Raw genomic sequence first — 18,912 nt, forward strand, 5'->3', positions numbered from 1 at the left:
GAAATGTTTTGAAAGCCAAGGATTGTTGAAAGATAACTGGATGCTTTTGAACGCAATGACTCGATACATACTAAAGGCACTGTCCCAAAGTCTGCTTCAAACAGTAGTGGGAAAAGGTGCAGACTAGCTGGAACCAAGGATTAGTACAAATGGAGATTCAGCTGACACCAGCTATGTGATTGGTTTGTGGATTAGGGATCAATTATTGATGACAAAGGCCTCCTGAATGCCAACAACTAAGTGATTGGTTCTCAAATAACTGAATAGGTTGGGGTAGTGAACAATTTAGGGAAAAGCCATCAACCTCCACCAGTTCTTTCTGTTCTCTGCAGAAATTTAACCTTGAAGAAAACCAGTTTATTTTTCCATTCAGTGGTTGCTGTAATCTGCGATTTTAAATATCTTCTAGTTATTCACACAACGTGGGTGTTACTAGCTGGGCAAGCTCATCCCTGATTTCCCAGACAGCAGTTAACAGTCAATCATAATTCAATGGATCTGGAGTCCCATGTAGGCTAGACTAGGTGAGAATGACTCATTTCCTTCCCTAAAGGAGATTAGAGAACCAGATTGCTCTTTAATGAAGAATACATAATGGTTACATGGTCATCATTAGGGTTGCTCTTTAGAGTCAAACAGCATGGATCAGACTCTTTGGTCCAACCAATCCATGCCGAACATGAACCCAAACTAAATTAGTCCCAACTGCCTGTTCCTGGCCCATATCCCTCCAAACATTTCCCATTCATGTACGTATCCAAGTGTCTTTTAAATGTTGCAATTGTATCCACATCCACTATATCTCAGGAAGTTTATTCCACATCTTGTGGGTAAAAAAAAATGCCCTAAAGTCCTTTCTAAATCTCTCTCATCTCACCTTAAAAATGTGCCCTCTAGGGCAGTGCGGTAGCTCAGTGATAGGCACTGCTACCTGATAGTACCAGGAACCCAGATTTGATTCCATCCTTGGGCAACTGTCTGCTTAGATTTCCTCTGGGTGCACCGGTTTCCTCCCACAGTCCAAAGATGTGCGAGTTGAGTGGATTGGACATGGGAAATGCAGGGTTATAGGGATAGGGAGAGGGTGGCAGGGTGGGTCTGGGTGGGATCCTCTTCAAAGGGGCAGTGTGGACTCAGTGGGCTGAATAGCCTGCATCCGCATGACAGGGATTCTATAATTCTTGAAATCCCCCATCCTAGGGAAAAGACAACTACCATTAACTTGATCTATACCCCTTATTAATTTATAAACTTCTTTTATTCCAGAGTTTTTAAAATTGAACTCAAATCTTTATCATGTGCAATGTGGGATTTGAACCAATGTTACCAGAAAATTGGGCTGAGGTTCTGTATTGATAGCCTAATGCTATTACCACTGTGCTTTAGCCTCTCCTAAATAATTAGTAAGTAATTCATAGACCTTTTGAAAAAAGTGAACCTGTTACAGTGTGTTCTGCAAACAGTGAAAGCTTCCACAGAAGGAACACAGAGAAGCAACAGAGGTAACAAGGTGTAGAGCAAGATGACCATAGCAGGCCAAGCAGCATCAGAGGAACAGGATAGCTGACGTTTTGGGCCTAGATCCTTCTTCAGAAAGCTATCACACAGAAGCAGCATCCTGAATAGCACAAGAATCAGCACAGTAGATCCATCAAACAACTCTCCTTTTCCCTCTGTCCATTGCACACTTTTTTTCTGAATGTGTCTGCCTTTTTGTATGTCTCAGAAGGAGTTTATTAGAGGGTTAGATATTTAACTAGGGTTATATGATTATAATTAATAATTGTTCACCTGTAGCTGAGTCTATATACTTGCAATAAATTGTAATTATTTTTAATTACAGAAACATGATCTGTGCTTTCTGTCAACCTGGGTCTAAAAAGACAGGTAAGTTGTGGAATTCTGCATATTTCTATAAAATCTTTTCTGACATGACTCTAGGAGCAAAAGATCATGATTTTCAGTGCATTACCCCTGTGAGGTGTAATGCAAAATGCATTTAAGAGTGCACTGTGTTCAAAGAAGAAAAGTTGAATTTTATTCCATCTTCCATGATATCCAATTTGAAATCTTTTGGATTCTGAAGAAGAGCCTTGGCTCGAAACGTTAGCCTTCCTGCTCCTCTGATGCTGCGTGGCCTGCTGTGTTTATCCAGCTCTACACTTTGTTATTCTCAGATTCTCCAGCATCTGCGGTTCCTACTATCTCTGAAATCTTTTGGAATTGTTTTTAGGCATTTGATGAATGCAGTATATTTCAGCAGCAAAGGAAAATGTGATTTTGAACAGGGTCGTTTTGTTGTACAGCATGCGATAATTTTCTTCTTCTGGAAGATTAGTTGCTCAGATCTACACCAATCACTCTAACTATGCACTATGAGGGGAGGCAATGGTCTAGTGGTATTATGGTTGGACTGTTAATCCCAAGACCCAGATAATGGTGAAATATAACATTCATAGGCAAAGAAACAAGTTTCTTCTCTGGAATGGAATGAACTGCCAGGAGTCATGGAAGCTGGTATAGTTACAAAATTTAAAAGGTATCTGGATGAATGCATAAAATAGAAAAGTTTAGAGATATGGCCCAAATGACAAATGCGATTAGGTTATCTTAGGACATTTGGTCAGCATGGACGAGTCGGACCTCAGTGTCTGTTTCCATTCTGCACATCTCGATGATTGCATAACTGAGCAGAGATGCTGCCAATCATAATAAAATGTGAGGCTGGATGAACACAGCAGGCCAAGCAGCATCTCAGGAGCTCCTGAGATGCTGCTTGGCCTGCTGTGTTCATCCAGCCTCACATTTTATTATCTTGGAATTCTCCAGCATCTGCAGTTCCCATTATCTCTGATGCTGCCAATCATGCAATCATTTCTCCATGTTTTCCGTTTTTGCTATACTCTAGGGTTGCTTACAGTTTTTTTAAGTTTATAGAAAGAGACTGTATGCTTGGGTTTTTCCTCATGAAAAGATTGCTGGTCTTTTTACTATTAACATTTTGAAGTGATGCTAGAAGAATTCGAAGCTTAAACGTAACTAATGGAAAACAATGACTTTGTTGCGGACTTAAATCCCGTCAAACACGGAGTCTCCAAAATTGCGCATCCGATCTCTGCGCATACATCCCGAAGACAGCACTCGTGTGTATATTATATATATATAGGAAGTGATGTCAGACGCACCGGAAATAGGCCGCCGGGGTTGTAGAGCGACGGTTTGCGGAGGCTTGAAGTGGAGCGGCTGCTTGGGTGACTACGGGTGGGTTCTTCTTAAATTTACCCGACACGAAGGATCGGACCGGAGGAAACAGGGGTTGGGGGGTACGGGGAAGGTGGCTAGAGCCCCGCATGCAGCGCTGGTCGTGGCGGCAGCCCTCGGCTTTATTTGTGAGGGGTTGCGTTTTCCACGTTGGTATGTTTAAAATATGCGTGCAATTTAGCCGAGTTTTAAATGATGAAATAAAAATACCTATTTGTGATATATTGTAGATTTCACCCTGAAGCATGAGTGATGCAGATAAATTTTTTCAATCTGTTTCGGATGGAAGTGCCGCCTCTGAAAGTGATGCAGACCAAATGCCTGCCGCTGAGCTCGGAATGGAGATTGCCGAAAAAGACTCCATCCAATATCACGACATCGATAATGAAAGAGATGTAGCCAAAAGACCCGAAAACCAGACTCAAATTCAGATCGAGAGTGGGCCAAATGAAGTAATGGATGAAATACGCCGTGATCAGACTCAACCGAACAGTAGACATGGTGAAGGTGAGAGTAGCACAGATGAAGTCCAACCTGAAACTGAAAAGGCTGGAAACAAAATAAATGATGCTGGGCACCAGGCGAACAGTGATCTGCAAGGTATAGAAGCCCAATCTTGCATTAACATCAGTGAAAAAGATGAAACCCAGAATGATACAGTGTATATTGAAAATGAGTCTACTGATGAAGATGAAGTTCAGTTGGAGTTAGATCAAATTAAAAATCAGTCCACTGGTGGAGAGCATGATGATGCTCCAATTGAGGTAGATCAAGTTGGAGGTCAGTTCACCAGCAGTGAACAAGATCTGACTCAGAATGAGTCAGACCAGAATCAAACTAATAATAATAAAATGAAGAGTGGCACAAGACAAGCAAAACTTCCTAATGATGGTAGAACAGCAGCAGCTAAGATGGGCAAAATCAAATCAAAGCTAACTGGTGGAAAAATAGATGTACTTGCTGGAAAGAGATTTTCAGCTTGTATTGGGAGAAAGAAAAAGCTTGCTGTAAAAATTTCCAGAAAAATGGGTAAAACCAGCAGTGACCTCTCTCATGCAAAGAATGCCTCAGGCCAAGCTCAAACTAAGAGTATACTTGCCAAGCCCAAATCCCAAGCAAAGAATGCTGGAAAAGGAAGTTTAAATGTTGTGGAAGCAGATAAAGTTCAGCCTCAACTGACCGATGGGAAAGAACCTTTGACTATTGGAAACATTACGAATGACACAAAAGAACCTGAAAATGAGACAGCAGATGTGTCAAATAAAGACCAGTTGCAAGCTCACACAGGTGAAACATGGCCACTTGAGAGTACAGAGTTGTCTGCCAGTGGTCAGCTCACTGAAAGTGGTGGATTTCTTCGTAGTAAAGAGGGCAAACCTGTGACTATGTTTTGGTGTGATGTAAGTATTTAAACCCTTACCAGGAGAGCTGTTCCATATTTTGCTTTATTCAGTAGTTAATATCTTGATTTGATAAATCTAAACTACCACATGTTGTATTAAAATGTTATATCTGAACTTATTTGTCAGCTAAAGCAGATAATACTGACAATAGTAAATGAATTATAAATGTTAATGCTTCTAAGGGTTCTGCCAACTACTGTATACTTCCTTCCTGCATTAGAGCATCCAGAATACATCACCTTGTATTTGTTCGAAGTCAGAAGTCACACCTCACTAACTTTATAGTCCAACAGGTTTATTCGAAATAAAACCAGCTTTTGGAGTGCAACCCCTTCACTGACTGTGTTGCGAGAGCAGAGCACGCAAACCCAGAGTTCTAGGCAGAGAGACCAATAGATCATACAACTGGTGTGAATGGAGTCTAAATTGATAAGTCTCTGTGGGTGACCAGGAGTGTTAAACGGTGAGTAAAGAGTCAATAGCTGAATAACCAGTGAAGTGGCGACCTATAATCTGATTTAGTGAGGCAGAGAGATAATTACAAAAAACTAAAACTAAGGTGGTGCTGGAGACGAACTAAATAGTTTAGACCGAGGGTCGAAATTGGCGTTTGACTGTTATACCTATTATGTTATTCCAGTCGGAGATAATTGTATCAGAGATAATAGGGACTGCAGATGCTGGAGAATCCGAGATAACACAGCAGGCCAAGCAGCGTCATAGGAGCAGGAAGGCTGACGTTTTGGACCTAGACCCTTCTGTGCTCGAAATGTCAGCCTTCCTACTCCTATGATGCTGCCTTGCCTGCTGTGCTCATCCAGCTCTACACCTTGTTATCTATGTTATTCCAGTCATTTGGTTTTGTCTCCAGTACCATCTTATTTTTAACGTTTCATAATTATCTCTCTGCCTCAACTGTGATCATGGGTTCATGTTGCACTGCAGGTGACTCCACCGTACTGTTGTATCTAAAATCTTCCTTCCTGCTCTGTTTTAACAGCATCACCTTGATAAATCATCATCTCTTTATCTTAATTAGTTACTACAGTTTTGAATTTGGCGTGCGATTTCAGTATTTAATTTGTCTGTGGCGCCACTTCATCCCTTCACCAGTTATTCAGTTGTTGACACTTTACTCGGCATCTAACAGTCTTGGTCACCTGCAAGACTTATAATCTGACAATCCACTCACCAGTTGTATGATCTTTTGATCTCTTTGCCTGTAAATTCTGGATATGTGTGTTCTGCCCTTTCACTGCACCTAATAAAGGAGCTGTGCGATGAAAGCTTGTGTGGCATCAAGAAAGAAAAACAATTCATTGCACTAGAAAAAAGTGAAGCCTATTTGTATGTATATATGATTGAACTCCAGTTTAGACATAAACCGAAACAAAATTTAAACTTGTTACTCAGTAATTTTAATCACAGGTATTCAGTCCTAACGAAGTGGGTCTCCTGTCCGAACTCTACAATTTCTTACTCGACTGACACTTTCCAGGTTTGATGTCATAGAGATGCCTTTCCAGTTTTGATGACATAGCTTTGAATCTGAAAGCTTGAAAACTTGTATGTAGACTGCCACAGCTAGGCAACTTTGCAAATTAAAACCCTCCCATTCTGGTGAAATTATTCTGAACAGAACAACTTAATTCTTCAGAACTGAACTGAAAAAGTAGTAGTGATAATGGGAACTGCAGATGCTGGAGAATCCAAGATAAAAGTGTGGAGCTGGATGAACACAGCAGGCCAAGCAGCATCTCAGGAGCACAAAAGCTGATGTTTCAGGCCTAGACCCTTCTTCAGAGAGAAGGGCCTAGGCTCAAAACGTCAGCTTTTGTGCTCCTGAGATGCTGCTTCGCCTGCTGTGTTCATCCAGCTCCACACTTTGTTATCTTGAAAAAGTAGTAGTGCCTGGTCTGTTTTCTTTGTACGTCATAAAAGTTCAACTTTTGTAAAGACTTAGTAATTTAGCACCTTAGAGATCCTGTGAGGCACTATCTAAGCCATATGTTTCTTGGAAATATATCTAGAACAGTTTTCCAAATGACTTTCCAACATCTTTTAAAATAATTTACTTTACAGAATCAGATGCCAGTGGGCTTTGGATTATGTAAAAATTCTAAATACCAAATCAACATGGATAATATACCTGTAAACCAAGTAACCATGGAATTAGAACAGATTTATAATCCTCTGATTTTTCCAGGGTAAATATTATGCTTAAGTCCAAAACTTAAACTCTAAGGCATTCTTTTGTTGGATTTCAGGTACAGATAATTTGCCCTAACAAAATTTTAATTTCCCACAAAATTCTTATGTTTTGGATTTCCACATTGTGCAACCACAGTGTACCTTCCAGAAGCTACTATCTGACATTTGGAATTATTGAACCAGCAATGAAGAATGTCAAAAACTTCGAAGTCCTGGTGTAAACGAATATCTAGTAATATTGTCTGAATGTTAACTGTCATGATAGAATTGCATTATTACATGTGCTAATTCATTTTATGGCTTTGATGCTCATTTATAGATACTATAGAAGTGATTAAGTCGTGTAACTCTTTAAAAGAAAATCTTGATCTGAAGCATTACATTTGTTACATGTTCCTAAATTTAATTTTTAAGTTCCTCTTTAAACTGAGTCATACATGAAGAATGAAATAAGTCCATCCTATCTTGCACTCATTGCATGATGCAGTGCTAAGTCAAGGGAGTTTGAAACGTGCAACTATACTGCACAATTGAGAATAGAAAGTTATCTATGTATCTTTACAAACTGAATATAATTGGCGTCAACTGTTTTGTGCGGTTTAGTTTGAAGTGAAGTTGCAACTATTTCAAAGCCTTGATATTTTAGAATTAAAATCCCTACAGTGTGGAAACCCAGGCCCTTCAGCCCAACATTTCCACATGGAACCTCTGTGCATCCCACCCAGACCCCATTTCCCCCTATAACCCACCCAAGTTACACATCCCTGGACATTGCGGACTGTTTAGCATAGCCAATCCAGCTAATATCTTTGGACTGTGGAAGGAAACCGGAGGAAACCCACGCAGACACGGGAAGAATGTGCAAACTCCACACAGGCAGACACCCAAGGCCGGAATTGAACCTGGGTCCCTGGTGCTGTCGGGTAGCAGTGCTAACCACTGTGCCATGGTGCTGCCCATCATTGACCTTGATCAGACTGCTAACTGTATAAACCAAATATGAATCAGTGAAAATTAACAGGTATGGAAGAAGTTAAAAGGCCAGCTAGCCCATTGAACCTATCCTATGCTCTCACAGGAAATATGTAGTTACTCATTGAGCCATGGATGAAACTTCCCTTCAGCTTTTATTTGAAATTGGATCTCAGAAATTCTAAGCTTGACTTGCTATTTCCAAAAAAAATTCTGTCAACTAAGTGCTATCTAATTGTTAGGTTGTTGCACCCCACTGCCTCTGGAACAAAATCAGAATGACTCAGTGCGGTTTGTCTCTGTTTCCCATTTTTTCTTCATAATTTGGCTTTGTGTATTTTTGTTTTAACTTACAATCTGAGGTTTAAATCTTTTGTGTTTCAGTTAATTTTATTTTGAACACTAACCTTTTAAACGGAATATAATTGGGGTCAGCTGTTTTGTACAGTTTAGTTTGAAGTTGCAGCTTTTCAAAGCCTAATATTGTTGAGATTTTTTAAATTTTAGAGATGGTCTATTTGTAAAAGTTTTATCATCTAATGATATTTTCATGCATAAAGGTTTAATTTTATATTAATTTATCATTTAAATTTACAGTTGTTTCAAAAAGTGTGTTTTTATTCTAGATTTGCAAGGTAGTTTGTACATCTGCTCTGAATCTCCAAATGCATTTCCTTGGCTTTAAACACAAAAAGGTATGAAGTTTCAGTGACTTTCATTAAACAGTGCCATCTCTTAAAATAATGATAACTTTGTTCCTAAGTTTCAGCATTAAATGTGCTCTTGGAAATGTTAGTTTATCAATAATGTTACGTTTTCAGATACATTGAAACCTTGATTGTCCACATGGTAATTGTCTGTTTTCTTGATCATTTATAAGAATCATGATGGGAGTTTATATTTGATAAATTTAGGTCAGAGCACCATTGAATGTTGGGCTACCAGTAAATCTATTAAAAATGGAACATCTCATTTGGGTACACAGGTCAAGTTCTTGGATTTAAGGTAGTACAAAGTAAACCTGTTGATAGCAAAAATCTGATTTTGGTTTTTCCAGATTGTAATAATTTAGTCACCTTATTTTGAAAGTCTTCATTGTTTTGAAGAAACTTTACAGCGATAAAGTGATTTTACTGATGTGTGTGAATGTAAATCAAACTTTTTCAATATAATGACAAATGAGATGGTCAATTAACAGTTGCCAGTATTTTGAAGAATAGTCGGAGCTAAAAAAAACATTGAAGTCCTTGGACTCTGACCTGGCAGGTTCTGTTATCCTGCAGTGAATTTCCCCTCTGTGTTTATGGGCATAATTAAGGTTTCATTAACCTTGATGTGCCGTACATTTCTATAAATTGAATGCTTCTTGCATTTTGCTATAGTCACGTTAACTGAATTTATTTTGAATATATTACTCTAAATTTTCTAGTTTTGTTGTTTACTTTAGGAATTCTTCAGACCAAGGGTTTTTTTTTGGTGTTTATACTGTCCTGAGACTAATGATGACTGGTACACAATTACAACAGAGAGAGAGATTTTTAAATTCTTGGAGACAAAACTGTGCAACAAAAATGAACATCTTGAAAAAAAATAATTTATTTGTTTCATGTCTAAGTGGCTACTACTGCTTGATATTCTAGACAGACTAGCATGTAGGCTTACAGTGAGGCATGTTCAGTTACTTTGAAACTCAGGATTGATAAAAATGCCAAACAATTATTTGGCAGTACTGTGCATTGATCTATGTTGAATTTTGTAAAATGTTTTTGAACATCTAGGAATGTGGCTCAGGTTTGAGAATTTAGCTTCCTTTTGAAGAATTATTCCATTGATGACTCACCTCTACGATACAAATTGAAAGAGAATACTGCATTTTTAAAATTTTAAATCTTAAAGTCATAAATACATCTAGTTGATTAAAAACTGAGTGATTGCAACACATACTGAATTTTCTTTCTCTTTTGAGTTTATTTTACTAAGTAACCACAATGGGTGTGTTATATAAGTTGTTGGCATTTATATGCTTGTGACAGGTTTAGTGCGCTTTTTTGATTTACATTACAGCCAAGTTCAAATCTCATTGAATTCATAGAACCTATGTCCTTTCCTAAATCAGATGAATTATGTTGTTGTAATTCCAGTGATTTGCAGATAAATTATTATGGGGCTAAAATTTTGCCACTGTTTTGGCTGTTATTAACTTCAGATTTTTAATGTAAAGTTTCTTTAAATGTTGTTAGCTAGTTCACTCAAAGTAACTTCTGACTGTACACACAAGTGGAATGGTCCATTATTTTGATCTCCTGATGTTCTTCTAAATCATTTAGAATGTCACTCAACAGCCCTTTAATTTTTTTTTGCTGATTTTGCATAAGGTAGTTACATTTAATTGAATGATGTCACTAAGAATTTCTTGGAAGTATGTTTCAAGACTAGAACCTAACCTTCAAGTTTCGATGATTGTAGTTCTTTCTTTAACATTATTTACTTCAACTTGGGGGAAAAAAAATTAGTTTTGTAATGTGCTGGACTTCAACCATCAAAACATGTTTAATGCATTTCTTTGACATGAAGAATGGCCATTTCACTGAAGTGTGATTTGGTAGAAATACCATCTATATCATGTCTTAAATTGATAGGCGTGAAGAAATTGGATCACGGTTTCCAGAAAGCAACGGGACACCCACCTTTAAACCCCATTCCTGACAGATACTCGCACTCAGACTTCCATACACAGCTTTCTGTCTTCGTTGAATTCTCAGTTGAAAGAGTGAGAACCTGCTGAAAGTTTTTTTTTCTGCATCTTTGATCTGCCTTTTAGTTGGTGGTCAAGGAGCAGTGATAAAAAACATTGTGAACATCTTCATGGGTACACCCCTCCAACAACAGTGCATATTATGGACTTTGTAGGGAGGGAGAAAGGAAGATGAGCCACCTGACTGTCTTCAACAAATAGAAAACTGGATTTTCCTTGATGTACATCAACCGCCTGTCTCAGCAGCCCTAATTATTAATGAGAGGTAATTAACATGAGAGGATGACCTGGGCTGCTGAGCTACAAAACATAGTTGACTGGGCTGTGATATTTTTTTTGGCATCCTTGACCTCATTCAGTAGGCTGAAATAAACTGATACAGAAAAATTGTTAAAACACTGAACTGTACACCTTGGTTATTGAGGTTTTCCAGTGGAAGATGTGTTTTACAAATAGCATATTAGTGCACATATTAAAAATATTGCAGTGTAGATTGCAGTTTTTGATTGTTACTGCAGAAAATAATTTGTTTATTTTAGAATTTATCCGGATTTCACACCATGAAATCTATTACTCGGGTGGCAGTATGAACTTTAAGTATTTTGAATGAAATGTTAAAGCTATCAGTCCACTTTTATTACAAAACAACTGTGAGCGTGAGCTTTTTTTTCATCAGTGTGGTTGAATCCTATACAGTTGTAAATGTCCACGGCAGCTCTAAGGAATTGGATCTGTGGCCAATTTAACCCTCCTGTACAATCTTGCATTTTTGAAGAACAGCCAAAGGGTTACCTTATTTTAAGCAAACAGTGAAATGTGGCCTTCAGAACAAAATTCGCCTTAATACATTTTAATGAAATGTTTCAGTTTTTATGTCCCAACAGAAACAATCTCGCTAACTTTTTCTGTTCCTTTTCCTGGTTGATTCTCGCCAAACATCATTATGGCAGATTGAAGCAGCTTTAAAATGGAATGGTAAGTATTTCAGGATTCCTTGTGAATCTGTTTCCATCTCTGCAGATGTTACTACGTGTAAATTCTTCATGCTGTTTTGGAGTTTAATTTCCACTGTAGTGCTTATTCAAACTGTGAACATGCATAACTTTTGTTTCAGTAGTTCTGAGAATACTTTTTGATTTATGCTTGGCAACAATCAAAAGTGCAGTAATTAAGACATTGAGGTTTTCTTGCATTTGACTGAAAGATTTCACGAAATTTAATTTCCTAAAATAATCTTGGTCTGTCTTTGAGGACATTAAATTTGCAATCTTCCATGCAAAGCCTATGTTAATCAAGATGTAAAGAGATGTTGCCGTGAGTAATTTTAACATTTCAAGAATTTAAAATTAACATTGACTTGCAGTTGCATTAAAAGGGCAGGCTTTTAAACTTGCTCAATTGAAATTTTTGTTTCTCTACTCCAAAATTGATGGAAATTTCTACAACAGAGGTACACTGGCAACTTATAAAATTGTTCATTATCATTTAATTTCTGAAGATAAATCTCAATTAATAAGTTTTGTCATTATAATTGCTGAAATGTGATTGTTGGCTTCAAAATTAATACAGTTCTCAAAAGTGTCAGCAATGTAACTTGTAACTGACTAGCATTACCACATACTTTTTTTTAAAGAAACAAGACCAGGTTTAACTCTTGACAGGTGCTGGTTAACAGAGTACGATTTATTACTTCTGAAAATCTGATGCTAACCAAAATGGATATTTTCGTGGTGGAGCTATTCAGATGACTAGCCTCCTTGGAGTTAGGAGATGGTTTGGTGGCATGATACTGAGTGGGGTCCAGGATTGTGACTTCAGATGATTCATCAGACAACGTTTTCTTTCCTAAACTCTGAAACTAAACCCAGCTGTCTCATCTACTCTCACTCCTGATGCACCAAAGCTAATCAAACAAACTCCAATATATCAACTACTAGTGCCTTGTATTGTTTGGAGTTGGGTTTTGATGGCCAAGTTCATCTTGTATCTGTCAATATTCTTAGGTAAAGAACTGCAGCGGCAACCAAACTGAAGTCAATGGCAAGCACAAATGTTGACTTCATGTGGTTGAAGCTAAACTTATTTGGGTTTCTATGGTGAACTAAACAATTAAGAAGCCTAAAATATCAATTCAGGTTATCTTGGTTTCACTGAAGTGGAATTTCCTTTGTGAGGCATCATCTTGAGGAGTTTTGGATGCAATATCATGCTTGGGATAGCTTAGAACTGACTAAGCTGTTACCACTGGTACTACATCCAATACATTCCCTCAAAGATCAGAGCACAAGGGAATATTTTGGTGCTTTTAATGAAAGATGATCACGCCTTCAACTTCAGCAAAAGTTATACAAGCATAAACAACATCATCTAATGGCATCAGTATCGTAATTGGGCACAATTTCCAGTGCCTTCATTAATTGTTTAATGAGGTAATGTGCCTGAAGAAGTGGATATGAACTCCTGCAACTCATGCTGAATTGTGTTTCTAACCGGTTTAGAAGGAGTTCCTGACACCAACTGAGCATCTGTCCATGGCTTGAACTCCTCTTGTCAATAGTTTAATAACCACTTATTGAGGGAAGGGACATGTGGCGGTAAACGTTGTCCCTCAGTGCTTCAGAATGTCATGTCTGGTGATGAGGGATTGGAATCTAGTCAATCTTTTATGGTAGACTATGTAACCAATCCTTGAATCAGGAAGATTTACAGCACAATAGGTGACTCACTAGACAACCTGGCACGTTGAAGACACTTGGAGGAATAAAATTGGGGCCTTTGACTTTTCACATTAATTTTCATGGAGCTCTGCAAATCAGTGCCCACATTGTTGAGCACTCGCTGATGTGGACAACAAGCTAAAAGCTTACCAGAACATGTGGTGGTAAGCTGTGAAGGGTTAGCTGTTTTTGTATGTGTAATACTGTTGCACACTCCAGGAGGTTTTAAACTTGATTTTACGAACCCATGTCTAATTCGTCTTCCTGTAAAAGGTGAATTGTAGCCATTTGGAGAGATTTGTACTTAATATCAGGTGAACTGTATTTCTTCTTGCGTTAGTTTCTTAGTTTGGAAGCCCCTGTGTGTGGTGACTGATTCTGCGTGAGCCAGTGTCTGGCTGATTAAAAATGAAAAAGTATTAATTTTTGCACAGATTTTAAACCTGACAGAGATCTTGTCAGAATCTTTATAAAGCGTGTGCTGATTTAAGCATCATCAAGTATGCTGTGTGTGGTCTGTTAATAATTTTCTTTTTACTCGTTCCTCCTTGCTACCAACTAGGCCTGCTTTTCTTTTTGGGGGCGAGCGCGGTAGAGGAGTGAGTGAGCAGGGTATTTTTCAAATTATTTTAAAGTACTGTAAATATTGGCTGTTTAATACTCTTGTAATCTGAAATGAAAAATAATGACACAGTTACCAAAAATTAAAACAAAAAATTGCAGAAGCTGGAAATCAAACACAAGCAGAATTCGCATGACAAATTCAGAAGGTCTGGCAACACCTATAGCTAACAGGTCATTGACCTTGAAACATTAACTCTGTTTTTCTGTCTACAGATGCTGTTAGACCTCAGTTTTTATAGTACTTTATTTTTGTTCAAGTTCACCCAGTTTACTTACCTTTTTAAAATTAGAATCCTTCACCCTATTTATTTTTTTGTAAAGGAGCTTTGTATTAGAGGCTAGAAATTTTGGAAGACAGATGAAGGTCATAAATTGCTACAGCTATTGAAAACTCTGAGGAACTGAGTTAGTACAGTATAGAATTGTTATTGTAATAAACTTAAGATGAAAAATTCAGATTATGTAACATTTTGATTTGAAGACACTTTTTTTTGAAATTGCCTTCCCAATGCAGCAATGACTTAATTTTGTCTCTTGCTTTTGAAAAGTCATTATATGTTGCTCATCAATACAAGTACAGATATGATGTTCAAACGTAACAGCAAATCAATATGTATAAAATTCTTAGATTCATTTTAACAAATGTGCTTTCAAATTTAAAATCAGGCTAGCAGAATGTGACTATTCTCTTACAGAACAGAATAAGGCATAAACAAAAACAGAAGTTGCTGGAAAAGCTGAGCCGGTCTGGTAGTGTCTGTGAAGAGAAATTAGAGTTAAGGTTTCGGGTCAAATTTCCCTTCCTTTGATCTGAGCAAGAGTCCTTCGACCTGAAACGTTAACTCTCATTTCTCTTCTTAGATGCTGCCAGACCTGCTGAGCTTTTCCAGTAATTCTTGTTTTTGTTTCTCATTTATACAGCATCCACAATTCTTTCTGCTTTTAAATAGGCATTTGGGCATTGTTGGCTAGGCTAGCATTTATTGTCTATCCCTGTCTGCCCAATGGGCAGACAGGAGTCAATCCCATTGTTGTGGATATGGAGTCACATTTTGGATAGACCAGGTAAGGAAGGTAACTTTTCCCTGAGGAGCATTAGTGAACCAGATGGGTTTTTATGACTATTGGCAATAGTTACGTGGTTGCCCTGAGGCTAGCATTTTTTTTCTTTATTCCAGATTTTTATTGAATTCAAATTCTATCATTATCCGTGGTGGAACCTGTGTTCCCAATGTGGTTCTGGGTTACTGGTCAAGAGACATTCAGTGCCCCACCACTTCCCCCTTTGCTAAAGGTCTTTGGAAAGAATCAGAAATAGTAGAATTCATCAATATCCTGAATTTTCAATGCAAAATAGCATATATTTCCTAGATACAACAAATTAGCACAAGACAGCAGGCATAAGTGAGCAAAGGATCTTTTCAAAATAACTGCATACTTACCCTAAAAAAAAACTATTGCCCCAAATATACCTACTACAAGCTGGTAATGTTTTTATTATATGTTCACAAAATTGAATAGTTTAAACAAGCAGTTACTACCCATTTTGTTTTAAACTTCGGTTTGCTTTTCATTTTCGGTTTGCTTTTCATTTTCGGTTTGCTTTTCATTTTCGGTTTGCTTTTCATTTTCGGTTTGCTTTTCATTTTCGGTTTGCGAGCCAATGCAATAGTGTCCACTGCAGTCTTCTCCATAGTGTTGCTCCTGAACGCGAGGCTTTAAGCTCAAGATATCGCAGTCATTTGAAAGCCATTCACTACTTCAGTGATTTCCATTTTTCATACTCTTCTAGTTCTTTTTACAGGTAGTTCCTTTGTTGACGACAGGTTTGAAATACCCACATATTCCTTGCAACCTCTTTCTGTCTTCTCTGGCCTTATAGCCTCTTTGTGCTCTCTCATTTTCCTAACCCTAATGGAATCTCTGATTCTCGCCGTTGCTTCAAGAATCAGCAGGCAGATGGCTGCCTGAACAAAGAGGTGGGTGTCTACCTCCATTCCTGATCTAAACTAAAAATCTGCTACTGACTCCTGGCTCTTCTCCTATGCTCGGCAAACCGGCAACTGGTTCCTGATCCTGGCCTTTGGCCCCTTGCTCGCTGTTCAGTATGGTTTACCCAAAGTTTAGGCATAAGTTTAGGAATGTTCAGCAAAGAGAATTGTATGTGCCTATATTTTTGTTACTGTAAGGATTTTTAGTGTTAACATCTAAAGTTATTTATCTTGTTAAGTAACTTGTGGGATTTTGGATTTTATCTGCAAAAATGCTATGGTTGTAAGAAACTTTCTGATACCTATTTCTCGTTATTTGTGTGATCTGTTGTCATTATTTATTGATGTCTTGAGGCTGTAAGTAATATGCCTTAAAATCAAACATATTGATGTGTGCACAAATTTTTCAGACTCCATGTCAAATGTATAGAAATTTTTAATATGTTTGGAAAACATAATACCAGTCTTCTAATAATTGAGTGTGATCATCCAATGAGTAACCGCACCATAGAGACTGGAGGAGATATTAGTGGTGGTGGTTAGAGGTTTAGGTGCAGGCCTACAGCGTGGAAGGTCGGGCGTGGGTGGGAGGGGGAGTTGGATGAATTTAGGAAGGAAGTTCAAGTATGAGGTATGATGCTACAGATACAAAGATAGGTGCATAATGAGCTTGACTTGGGAATGGAGGATTTGCAAAACTCTGAAGGGTGGCATTGCTTAACATTAAAAGATGTCATAGAGTAGAGATCAGATCATGGGGAAATTCAAATATAAGAATGAATATTTTAAATTTGAGGGATTGTGATTCTCAGGGCAACGGGGTGAGCAATAAATGCTGGCTCAGTTAGTGATGTACATTCCATGAGTGATTTTTTTTAAAAAAGCTGGAGTAAATAATCCAGAGATAGTAAGAACTGTAGATGTTGGAGTCAGATATCACCGCGTGGAACTGGAGGAACACAGCAGGCCAGGCAGCATCAAAGGAGCAGGAAAGTTGACGTTTTGCGTCGGGACCCTTCTTCAGAAGTAAAGAAAGGTGGGTATTCTGGTTGCAGAATTGCAGCAGGGTTTTGGGTGAGTTGATGTTTATGGTCCTTACCTGTTGTGAATTTGGCTGGGAGAACATTTTTGGAGGTAACAGACATAAGGGATTGAAGGTTTCAGTGGAGGAAAGGCAGAGACAAATAACTGTGGATGTTAAAATGGGTAGTCTTGAGTGCTGCAATATTAGATTGGATACTTAGTTGTGGATTATTTGAGATATTGAGGTGGGGATGATGGAAATCTTGAAATAATTTGGTTGGGCTCTGATCATTGTTTTGGATTTAAGGACATTCAAAATCAATGTGAAAAATTGGTTGTTCAAATCAGCACGTGTTTTCTTAAACTACAGGGAATTTACGCATAGCACACTGCCACAAGAAGCAAGAATTTAAGAAATTGATTATTTTGCTGTTCTTTGAATTGAGATCCTACATGTACCTGAGAAGATAGGCGGAGCCTTAAATAACATCTTAATTGAAAGACCATTCACCATTTTTTAGAATGCATTTGTGTGTCCGCCTGGATTGTGTGTGCAAGTCTATATTGTCGCTTGCACTCACGTGTGGCAGGTATAGACAACTGGGATCAAGGGCATTCTTAAAGGAGGAATCAGGAGGACAAAAATGGGATAACTCAAAGAGATTTTACAAGTATATTAAAGGCAAAAGAGCAATTAGGGCTCCTTAAAGATCAACAAGGTCACTGTGTGTAGAACCGCTGGAAATGGGAGAGATACTAAATTAATATTTTGCTTCACTCTTTAATGTGGAGAAAGACAGGGAAGCTAGTGAGCCCCGAAATAAATACTAATGTCTTGGAAACAGTTGGTATTACAGAAGAGGAGATGCTGGAGGTTTAAAATGGACCTGATCAAGTCCAACCTAGGACATTGTGGTAGGATAGGGAAGTGGTTTCTTAGCCCCGAGCAGAGATATTTGTAACATGACAGCCATGGGTGAGGTGCTGGAAGACTAGACGATGGCTAGCGTTGTGCTTTATTTCAGAGGGGCTATAAAGAGAAGCTTGGGAACTATAGACCAGTGAGTCTGATGTCAATGGTGGATAAGTAGTTGAGGATTTTGAGACAAGATTTGCATACATTTGGAGAGGCAAGGACTGATTAGAGATAGCCATCATGGTTTTATTTGTGGGCAATTGTCTTTCAAACTTGACTGATTTTTGAGGATATGATCAAGAAGATAGATGAGGGCAGAGTAGTAGCTGTCTACATGACCTTTGACAAGATTCTGCATGGTATACTGAATAGTAAAGTTTGATCATATGGGATTCAGGGAGAGCTTACAAATTGGACGCAAAATTGGCTTGACAGGAGGCAGAGGGTGATGGGGTTTGGGGTTTCTCTGACTGGAGGCCTGTGTACAGGCAGTCTTCCTACAGCATTTGGTGCTTCGTCCACTATTGCTTGTCATTTATATAAACAATTTGGATGAGAATATAGGAAGTGTCGTTAGTAAGTTTGCAGATTACACCAAAATTTGTTGTAGGCAGTGAGGAATGTTATCTGCAATTACAAAGGAATAAAGATCAGTTGGGCCAAGAAGTGGCATATGTAGCTTAATTTAAATAAACATGAAGTGTTGCATTTTGATAAGGTGAACAAGGGCAGTTAATGGTAGGGCCCTGGGGAGTGTTGCAGAACAGAAACACCTAGAGGTTCAGGTGCATAGTTCATTGAAAGTTGCATCACAGCACGTAGACAGAGTTTTAAAGAAGGCATTTAGCATGCTTGCCTTCATTGCTCAGACCATTTGAGATGTTCTGTTGTGGTTGTACAGGACATTGGTGAGGCTACTTTCGGAGTGCTATGGTTGCCTTGCTGTGGGAAGGATATTATTAAAGAAAAGATTTCAACAATGTGACCAAGACTGGAGAGTTTGAGTTATAAGGAAAGGCTGGATAAGCTGGGGTGTTCT

The 18,912-nt window shown here is 38.3% G+C and overlaps 1 protein-coding gene across 3 annotated transcripts in view; it reads left to right on the forward strand.

The window, feature by feature from the left end:
• The first annotated feature begins 3,186 nt into the window (after positions 1-3,186).
• The window catches only part of si:ch211-197h24.6 (uncharacterized), an 81,415-nt gene continuing 65,689 nt past the window's right edge, over positions 3,187-18,912 (forward strand). For all 3 annotated transcript variants that reach the window (XM_048556118.2, XM_048556128.2, XM_048556137.2), the window contains exons 1-4: positions 3,187-3,261; positions 3,492-4,661; positions 8,474-8,542; positions 11,553-11,577. In XM_048556118.2, the coding sequence (XP_048412075.1) occupies positions 3,507-4,661; positions 8,474-8,542; positions 11,553-11,577 (1,249 nt within the window). In that variant the 5' untranslated portion in view covers positions 3,187-3,261; positions 3,492-3,506. The remainder of the gene's footprint in view (positions 3,262-3,491; positions 4,662-8,473; positions 8,543-11,552; positions 11,578-18,912) is intronic.

The sequence above is a fragment of the Stegostoma tigrinum genome, chromosome 2 (assembly GCF_030684315.1).
Source record: "Stegostoma tigrinum isolate sSteTig4 chromosome 2, sSteTig4.hap1, whole genome shotgun sequence".
Taxonomy (NCBI): domain Eukaryota; kingdom Metazoa; phylum Chordata; class Chondrichthyes; order Orectolobiformes; family Stegostomatidae; genus Stegostoma; species Stegostoma tigrinum.